A 10528-nucleotide genomic window follows, 5' to 3' on the forward strand; every position below is an offset into this window, starting at 1 on the left:
AATATATTTTTGTTTGGTGGTTTGACAGAAGGGGAAAGAGATTCAAGTCAAATTAAATTAACGAGACAAGCGGTTATAATCTTGAATGTAAAGCGCCATCTCGTGGCCATTTTTAATGAAATAGCAGGTGAAAATCCGCATCACACACTTTTTTTACATTTGTGAATATGGCATCTATTATTTACCAAAGTTAATAAATAGCTGTGCAAAGACGTCTCATGCTGCTTCTTGTCTGATCTCACTCATAATTATTGAATTATAACTGCGTGATTAAAGTACTCAGAGTGCAGTAAAAGGACTGAAAGTGAGCAAAGTATCTGAGTTTGTGGTACACTGGATTGGACCTAACAACAGAAGGATAAAAAGCACAACAGAGACAAGTCAGAAAATTTGCATTATTTATTTATTTATTTTGGACATTAAACAGTTACGTGCAGTAACACAGGCCACAACCACAGATGCGATTATGAATATCTTAAGAAAAAGACGGAGAAAGATGTAATAAATTCAAGCACTATAAAGGTAAAACAGACTGAACAGGAATTTAGAAATATGTGAAAGCAAACATACTAAACTCTCTGGTGATAGATCCAGATTTTTCATCCAAACCTAGAAAAAGAAACCCAAACATTAAGATTGCTGTGTGATCATTTATCATAATCAATGATTTTAAAAGAATTTCTCATGATCATCTTCTTCATCTTCAGGAATCGTCACCATCACCTCTCTGTGAGGAGCAGAGAGCACTCGTGCTGCACATCCCACCTGTGTGCTGTTGTTACGTGAACCTGAGAGCACAGCTGTAGTGGTGACAGTGAATGTAGCGTTGGTGTTGGACACACTGACAGTGTTGTACTGTGAGAAGTTGAGGGCTTGTTGTGAGACACTGAGTGCTGAACTGCTGTTGTTAATGTGGATTCTTCCCCACATAAGTGAATAATTGTATAATAATGAAATTAAAATGTTTCTACTTCTTAAAAACTGTTCCAAAGTGCTTCAACCATTACAATAAAAACCTACACTAAACAAATATGTAAAAATAGAAAGTTACAGTAATGCAGTTTTTTAGTGTCGTGTTCAAAAGAAGATAACAAAAATATTAAAAAGTGCTAATAAAAAATGTAGTCCACAACAGTGTTCACTTAAGGTGCGAAATACTTGAAAATAAGGAATTAAAATTTTACATAAAGTTCTTGCAGCAGCATAACAATCCCAAGCACAGCAGCAAATCTCAGCGAAATGCCAGAAAAAGAAAAGAATCAAATTTGCAACGACCAAAGTCCAAAACTCATCCTGATAAAAATGCTGCAGCACTCGTTTTAACGAGCAACAGCTCTCTACTGTTACAACATGTTGTTGCTGTTAATCAATACAATTTAATACAGTTGTGCTTCAAATAGAATAAAAAATGTGACATGACAAATAATTAGGTCACACAAAAGGCTCTTACACTCAAACAGATATACGTGTGTTTGCTATACCATATATAAGCAAGAGAAGATACGACCTCTCCTAGGAGGTGTGTGATCTATGCCAGAACACTCTGTAGAGGAGTGAACGCACCCCCCTCTTCATGCTACACAGAGTTGTTACAGACCTCCTAGGATGAGACATTCTTTCAATCTACAAATGATTATATACTTCTAAGCATATATGAGTAAATATTTATTTACAGCTCAAGTTTTCTTGCTGCTCGTGATGGTGGTTTTATGGGATGATTTGTTGGGCTGTTGTTATTTGGTGATTGTTGTCTTATCTTCTCGCTCTCCATCTTGATTAAAGGTGTTTGGTTCCTTTAGATAAAAACAAAATATGAGATCATTACTACTTTCAATGACGCCACCACATTTCTAAAGCATCTGAATTCTGTTTGTCATGTAAAAACAATATACAACAATTTAAAAATAAATTTAAAATGTATATTTAAATAAAATGGTACAAAGACAAAAAAATGAAATATTAAAACGGAGACATTTTAATTATATGAAAAAAAAAAATCGAATTTCATGCCAGGAACACATTTCAGAACATTTGGGACAGAGACAAAAAAGACTGAAGATATTATGCAATGCATTAGGGGTGGGGGAAAAAATCGATACTGTGTAGTATCGTGATATTTTGTTTGCTAATAATGTATCGATACAGGGACAGCAGAAATCGATATTTTGTTACAAAAAAGGTTTGTCTGCTCTGACTTCAGAACATGTTGATCCTTTTTCTGAGCAAGAATCCTGACATTCCTTCACTGTCCAAATGTGTTTAACTTTTTTTTTGGCAGCAATAAACATGACAGTTTACTTATTTTAATTTAAGACATGTTTTATTTTAATTAAGTTTAAAACTTTTTTATTTAATGTAAAATTATATTTTGTTTTAATTTACTTTCAAATTCTTCAGTTGCTGAATGGGCTGCATAGTTTTCATAAATTGCATAGTTCAGAATAGCTATAATTGTACCAGATGGTTGCATTCAGTTAAGTTGGACTAGACTGTAATGCAAACCGTTCAGTTTGTCAACAATAAAACTGACTGAAATGAGAGAAAGACTGAGTGTGAGACTTTGATATCAGATAAAATGAATATTGATAAAGTTTACCTTTATGTACAGAATCTGAATATCGCAAAATATTTTAAAAAATTGCAATAATATCGTATCGTGCGTTAAGTATTGTGATAATATCGTATCGTGGGAGGTATGGTGATTCCCACCTCTACAATGCATACAAATATCTGGTGAAGTATGTTATAATCAAGGAGATAAACTGGCAACAGGTAACAGAAATGATATATAATGATATGATATAATAAAATATAAAAAGAGCCCCAGAGGTAGCTGAGTCTTTGGAAGTGTGGTCAGGCAAAAGCCTCTGTTCTCTGAAATGGCTCAGGTTTACACATTTGAATGTGAACAAACAACAACACTTCTGGAACAATCTTTGTCCAAACATTGTAGGGTTTCCATCATCTGCTCTATTCAAAGAGAATCTGGAGATATCTCTGCACACACTGAGTGATCATCATCTTTGGACTCTCGGGCTACACTGAAAACAGACGACGCTGTGACAGTGAACAGAAAACCAAACTAGATCCAGGAATGACACCACCCTCTCTGGGACCGTGGGACTGACACGAAGTCCAAAACTGTTGTGTGGTCTGACCGATCACCACCTGAAATTCATCTTAGAAATCATGGACCACATCCTCAAAGTTACAGAGGAGAGGGACCATCTGGGGTGGACTCGTGCACATGGTATTGGCTACCTGGACATCGGTGAAGAGACCATTAATGCGGAAACATGTAGACAGGTTTGGGAGCAACCACCTGGAAAACATCTGCTAATACTAGTCTACTTCTACTAGTGTATGTGCAGCAGATGTTTGTGGCTGGGTGTTCAAAAACATTTAGTAAACTTAACCTCCTAAGACCCGAAATCTTCCACGGCATGCATTTTTAATTTCTCCTTGATATTTGGCCCGATGAATATTATGAATACTGGGGCTGATGAATGTAAAAACAAAGAATTACCAGATTTTTTTTTACCTGATATTCATTTAAAATTTTGATAGGACAGTAGCAGCATAATGTCCTTGTAAGTGGATATCAGGTCCTTGTAGAGCAAAATTTAGTATTTTGGTCTAAATAACCCAAAATGTGATGTCCACATATGTGGATGCCAGGTCCTAGCAGTTTAAATGATATTCCAATGAATTAATGAAAAAATAACAAAAATAATTTGAATAATTATCAAACAGTCTTACCCATCCATCTTATTGGTTGACTTTTGTGGTGTTTTGCTCTTCTCATGGTCCCTGAGTGACAGAGGGATTTAAGGTTTAAAGTTTAAAGTCAGTACTACAAATATCTGCAGATATTACTGGATCGATGTGGGTTTAGGCTCTTAGAGTCATAAATCATTATTATATTAACATATCCAGGAATGACACCATATATTATCATATTAACAAGAAGACACATATTAAACCACATGTGAAAGTTACCTCTGCTTGTCTTTTTCTTTAAGACGAACAGTGACGAGCAGAATTACACAACCAAGGACCAACACCGCTACTACAGCTGATACAATTATCACGGTGGAATCTGAGAGAAAAGCAAGAAAATGTGACACTGAACAACACGGATACATTAATCATGGATAACAAGGAAATGCAGAAGTACTAAGTTCACTGATATTAGGTCTCAGTCGAACTAACCCAGATATCATCGATCTATAAATCTGTGACTGAAAGAGTTTCTCACCATATTCATGATCGGACGTCTGTTGGACCTCAGGAATCGTCACCATCACCTCTCTGTGAGGAGCAGAGAGCACTCGTGCTGCACATCCCACCTGTGTGCTGTTGTTACGTGAACCTGAGAGCACAGCTGTAGTGGTGACAGTGAATGTAGCGTTGGTGTTGGACACACTGACAGTGTTGTACTGTGAGAAGTTGAGGTCTTGTTGTGAGACACTGAGTGTTACAGTGGGAGCAGGTCGACCAGTGGCTGAACAGGAAACAACCCACTCTTCAGTAGAGTTTGACTCTCTGACATCAACAACAGGTTCATGCAGCTCTGTGAAGGATCAGGAAATATCATCAACATGTTCTTACAAACACACCAGCTGCTCACACATTTATTTCCAGTATGTTTGTTTGAGGTAAAAGTTCTTACCATAAACTTGGAGGCAGGGTTTCCCTGTCAGAGAGCCGTCAGGATAAGTGCTAAACAGACAGTGATAGAAGGCTTCATCCTCATATGTCACATTCCTGATGACTATGGAGCAGTTCTGTAGTCCAGTGTATATAAACCCAACTTTATCTGTAAAGCCATCATTCACTCTCTGACCATAGTACTTGCTGTAGGTGGCAACATTTGTCTCCACATCAGGAGAGATTTTCTGCCATGTGACCTGAAGGACGTCTTTAGTCTTCAAGAGCTGACAGCTGAATTCAGCATCTTCTCCCACTGCTGCCAGCACAGTCTGCTGTGTTTGGATCACTGCTGTTAGAGCTGCATGGAGAAAAACATCAGTTAAAGATGAACTGAGTGGTCTTGATGGGAGGACTGAAACAGTAATTCGGGCTAGGGATTAGACTGAGTTTAATTTATGGCACTAAATAATAACAATGTATCAGGTTTCACATATTTGAATAAAATAATGTACTTCATTGATATTATTGATGTCTAATATGGAATTTAAAAAACAAAAACAGTGCTACCAGTAAGATGTGTGTTATGTTTCTTTTTAGCAAATCAATTAAATTCACAATATTAATAAAGACGTGAAGAAGTATTATGTAGTATCTACATGTGTTCAAAAGACAAACACTTGGCTCTCTAATTATCCACTATGTTTGTCATTCAGAACTCATCCAAATTACAAATGATAATTAAAGACATTAAAAAAGGTGCATCTCCTTGATACTCTCTCTTTCACCTCCACGTTTCCTCTTACAGTTGTTTATGCCAGGAACTCTTCTGACATTACATCTTTGTGTTTGACATTTAGCAACAATGATCCTGCTTTTGATCAGCATTTTAATCAATAAAAAGGAGGAAGAAATGGTTAATATAATATCTGAGTATTTATTAATAGTTATCTGCATCTTATACCTGCTGAAATCAAGCCGTGACGAACTAGTTTGAATTATTTATCTACACTGCAGAGTTTTCAATATAATGCTGGAAGTTTTACTACGTGATACCGATCAGTGTCTAACAATGCCACCTGTGAAATCTGACATGGAGAACAGGTCCACGAAGCTCTGCAAAGGATGAAGGTTTCAAAATATAACATGTGCGACAGTTTTTACAAGCAAGTCAACTTTTGGCTCACAAATGCTGGTACACCATGGTTGGAAACAATAAGATTTGTGACAAGTGATTTAACCATTAAAGTGAATATAAATTTTGACTGTCAAAGGAGCTTGCAAAGAAAAGCGTCTGGACTTCTTTAAGTTACTTGAAGACGTTTCACCTCTCATCCGAGAAGCTTCTTCAGTTCTAAGGTCAAATGGTGGGGAGTCCCAGATATAAACCTAGTGGGAGTATCCCCCCACAGAGGGACAAAAGGACCCCCTGATGATCCTCTAATCGCCTGAGCCAAGGTGTGAAACTGGGTGTGGGTCCCAATCAGCCAGAGTTTCGGGTGAGTTCATTGTGAAACCTGGCCCCACCTTATCATGCGAATTCCTGAGATCAGATGGCCCAGGATGTGAGTGGGCGTTAAGGCGTCTGGGAAGGGAACTCAAAACTGGATTATAGATCGCAGAGAGTTGGTGTCGTAAACCCCCGCCTCTGTTCAAAGATGGTCGCTCACAGTGGACATGGCTTCTTTCACTCCTCTTTCAAACCATCTGTCCTCTCTGTCCAAAATGTGAACATTGGCATCCTCGAAAGAGTGTCCTTTATCCTTAAGATGCAGATGGACAGCTGAGTCTTGTCCTGTGGAGGTGGCTCCTCTGTGTTGTGCCATGCGCTTGTGAAGTGGCTGTTTGACCTTAGAACTGACCTTTTGACCTTAGAACTGAAGAAGCTTCTCGGATGAGAGGTGAAACGTCTTCAAGTAACTTAAAGAAGTCCAGACGCTTTTCTTTGCAAGCTCCTTTGACTACGATGACCTGGATGACTGAGAACCTTCACAGACATAAATTTTGACTAATTATTGTTAATCAATTACTGTTCACCAGTCACTGCTCAACATGGTTGTCATTTTAATAGACTGATTACCTATAGACTATATTCAGACTTTAAATATAATACATTATATAGAGGTGTTACATTGGAAAATAAAACAAACAAACAAACAAACAAACAAACAAACAAACAAAACCCATAATTAACACAAATAAAGTTACCTAACCTGCCTTTCTAAATTCTAATTATTACTGTTGGTACTGGTATTGTCAACACCAGCTCCGTATTAACTTGCTATTGGCTCATTACCAAAAATTAGAGTATTGAGTATTAAGGTATTAAACACGGAATTGATTGACTGATTGCTACCCGGTGTGAGAGCTTAACTTGCATCCAATTGTTCTCTGCAGTCCCTCATCAACTAAACGCCTACTGTAAAAGCTGCGTCCGTTAAAACAGACCCTTAAAACGTTTAAATATCACCGTTTTATGGCTGTAGGTCTACCTGTTAGTGACATCTGGCGTTTCTTTTTTTGTCAGACTTGATGTAAATGCAGCTTTTATGTTCCAACCGTGAAAATGAAAGTTAGTCGAGATCACGCTTCATCAATTTCAATTTAAGCTGATGACTTTCTTTAGTAACACTTTTATACTTTAACTTTATACTCGTTCTATATATGTTAGAGTGATTTCTTCTGTCTATCGCCCAGAAACACAGGAACCATCCGTCGGATCACTTTAGAGCAAACTGACTACAGCAGATCAAATTCATATAAATACATTCATAAATGAAACAGTGTATCTCACTCACCGTTTGGAAAAAACGCCAGCAAACTAAAGACAAACGTGATCGCGCGCCCTGCCATGTTGTCTGTTTACCGCTAAATTTCAAAACTTCAAACTGCACAGGAGAAGCTCGGCCAGTCCATGTCACAGGGTGTGTAGTGAGAACGACAAAGCAAAACATGATCCCTCTCATTAATCACAGCTACATAAAATACAAAGCATTCATTGGGAAATCTAATAAGTCACTGATTTGATAAACATTTTACTATTTTGAAAAACCTCTCGGCAATTTGACATCACACTTATTCCTCGTTGTCCCCTCTTCAGTGTGTAGTGGAACAGACCAACAACTTACTTTCACTTTCGTCTTAAACGCACAGCCAGACTGACAAACGTAAGATGAAACTCTTCAAACACCTCAGATTAAGTTGTGAAACATGTCTAATGTATTTAGACGAGCACTTGCAGTCTATGCAACTGTAAACAAAACATGAGCTCTTTCCACATAAGCAGGACTGACTGAATCTCACTGCTGCTCAAATTTGCAGTGTTCATATTTAATCTGCACTTATGGGGTCACTGACTTCAACACAAGAAGAAAGAACATCACACACTTCACATCTTATTTTACTGTATTACACTCCATGTTACAAAATATCAAAACATTATATCTAATTAATTGTTTTTAACAGTATGATACTAAGATTTGCCCATGAAACAGAAATAGAAGCTATTATTTATCAGAGTTACAGACATTATGAAGTGGTGCAAAGCTCCATTAGTTAGTAAAACTATGGTATTAAAACAGCTTTGTGAAGTATCAAGAAATGTAAGGAGTATTTAATACATGAAAGACCACGAAAAGGAGTACTTTTTCTTGGCACGAACTGCAAAAAGACTAAAGAGAGGAGGGAGAAAATCCCAGAGAAGACCCAGAGTTCTAGTGCAGAGACAGAGGTCACTGTCAGTCCTTTCAGAGAGGCAAAGAATAGCTCTTGTAGTGGTGAAAATAATGTTTCTGTCATGACTAATAGAGAATCTTGAGCATTATTTAATGTGTGTTTAAAGTGTTTTTGGTGGCTATAGCTATTACTTCAGCAGACTGATTTGTCCGTTGTTGCAATGGATTTAAGAATTTGACGATTCATAAAAACATGTGGCCACCAGGGTGCATCGGTTAGACTGTAGCTCCTTTATTTAAATTAAGTGGAAAGAACACCTGTGCTCCTGTTTCTGTATATGTTTGTAGTTTGATTGGGTTAGTTTTAGGGCATACTTACATTTCAGTTTCAAAATCCATGACAGGCTGAAAGGTGTATTTTACTGTGATAACTAATTATTGTGGAAAATTAAAGTAATTGAAATGTGTTTAGAATTTACAAATTACAATTGATTGATCCCTCTGGGGTGGGGTTTGTTTCTGTGTTTTGAATATATATATATATATATATATATATATATATATATACATATACGTGTATATATATATATATATATATATATATATACATATATGGGGAGGGAGAGAGAGAGAGAGAGAGAGAGAGAGAGAGAGAGATGGACCCAAAACAAAAAATGCTATTAAGAACATAATTTCTGAGTTTCTGGGGCATACTCAGGGAGCATAGAGCAGCTCTCCAGTTTTTAGAAGCACAATAATTAGTTAATCATCAGCTATTTGGAAATCAAACTGGAAGCACTAGTTTTATTATTTCTTTTCATTTCATTTCCCCTTCATCTGCATTGTAGATTTTGCAATATAATGCATATATTGCATTTATATTATGTATTGCATTAATTGTGAATGTCTAACAATGCTACATTGGCACTGCCAGTGAATAAACATATGCAGTCATTTGTGTAATTTTAAGTTCTAAAAATTAATTCAGCCACCCAACAGGAGGACCCTCTGACATAAAGAACAGGATTCAAAGTATGAAGGTTTAAAATGTTGTGTGGGAAAATTTCCACAAACAACTCAGCTTTTAACTTACAAGTGCTGGATACACCTCACTTGAATACAGTAATTTTTTTGACAAGTGATTTAACTGTTAAAGTGATAATGATGACAAGTCAGATTTCAGTTTCCATCACTGTTTATGTCAAAGTGACAATGGTTCATCCTGAGAAAAGGTAAAAGCAGGAAACCTTGTGTTGTTGTGTTGTGAAGTTCTTACCATAGAATGGAGGCAGTTTCTAGCTGTCAGAGATTCTTCAGAGGTGTTAAACATGGACTGATAACAGCCTTCATCCTGCTCTGTCACCTTTATAATGAGAATGGAGGTGTTCTGCAGTCCAGCGAATTTAAATTCTGTTTTATCTCTAAAGTCAGGATTCACTTATTGATCGTTTGGAAAGAAGCTAAATTTTTCTCTCCATCAGGTGACAGTTTATTCCATTCAACTTTTAGTACATCTTTAGACTGCAGAAGACAGCTAAACTGTTAACTTCTGCAGTTGACCCAGAGTTTTGTACTTACTATTGTACTTTGATTCTGCCAATATTTATTGTTTCTAGTCTTCTGGTTTCTTTGTTAATGTTCTGGTTTCTGTCTGTGGTTCTTAGTTGCTCTGTCTCCCCTGTCTGCTGTGTCCCCTTGTCAAGTCCACGTCTCTGTGTTATGGTTCCTGTTTTACTTTGAAAGTCCGTGTCTCATGTTAATGTATCTAGTTTTTCTTCCCTTGTCTTGTCAGCCCTGATTGCGCCCTCTTTGTATTTAAGGGCGATCGTGGCTCAAGAGTTGGCAGTTCATCTTGTAATCAGAAGATTGCCGGTTCGAGCCCCGGCTTGGACAATCTCGGTCGTTGTGTCCTTGGGCAAGACACTTCACTTACTGGTGTTGGCCAGAGGGGCCGATGGTGCGATATGGCAGCCTCGCTTCTGTCAGTCTGTCCCAGGGCAGCTGTGGCTACAACTGTAGCTGCCTCCACCAGTGAGTGAATGTGAGAGTGAATGAATAGTGGAATTGTAAAGCACTTCGAGGGTCTCAAAAGTGCTATATAAATGGAATCCATTATTATTTTGTTTCTCTGCATCAGTGTCGTGATCTACCCTTATTCATGCTGTGTGTTCTGTCTGCCTGCCTGAGTTTATTTTTGTATTTTG

At 37.4% G+C, this 10528-nt stretch overlaps 1 protein-coding gene across 1 annotated transcript; it reads right to left on the bottom strand.

Moving 5' to 3' along the window:
• Positions 1-384: 384 nt before the first annotated feature.
• On the bottom strand, positions 385-8723 carry LOC146360613 (OX-2 membrane glycoprotein-like). Its single transcript, XM_084922329.1, has 6 exons — positions 7449-8723; positions 4673-5011; positions 4259-4573; positions 4000-4099; positions 3760-3810; positions 385-1793 (listed from the first exon to the last, which is right to left on the bottom strand). The coding sequence occupies exons 1-6, from the start codon at positions 7501-7503 to the stop codon at positions 1670-1672; spliced, it is 984 nt and encodes a 327-aa protein (XP_084778455.1). The 5' UTR covers positions 7504-8723; the 3' UTR covers positions 385-1669.
• Positions 8724-10528: the final 1805 nt, after the last annotated feature.

Source organism: Perissodus microlepis, chromosome 23 (assembly GCF_051167445.1).
Source record: "Perissodus microlepis isolate ML-2025 ecotype Zambia chromosome 23, ASM5116744v1, whole genome shotgun sequence".
In the NCBI taxonomy this organism is placed as follows: Eukaryota; Metazoa; Chordata; class Actinopteri; order Cichliformes; family Cichlidae; genus Perissodus; species Perissodus microlepis.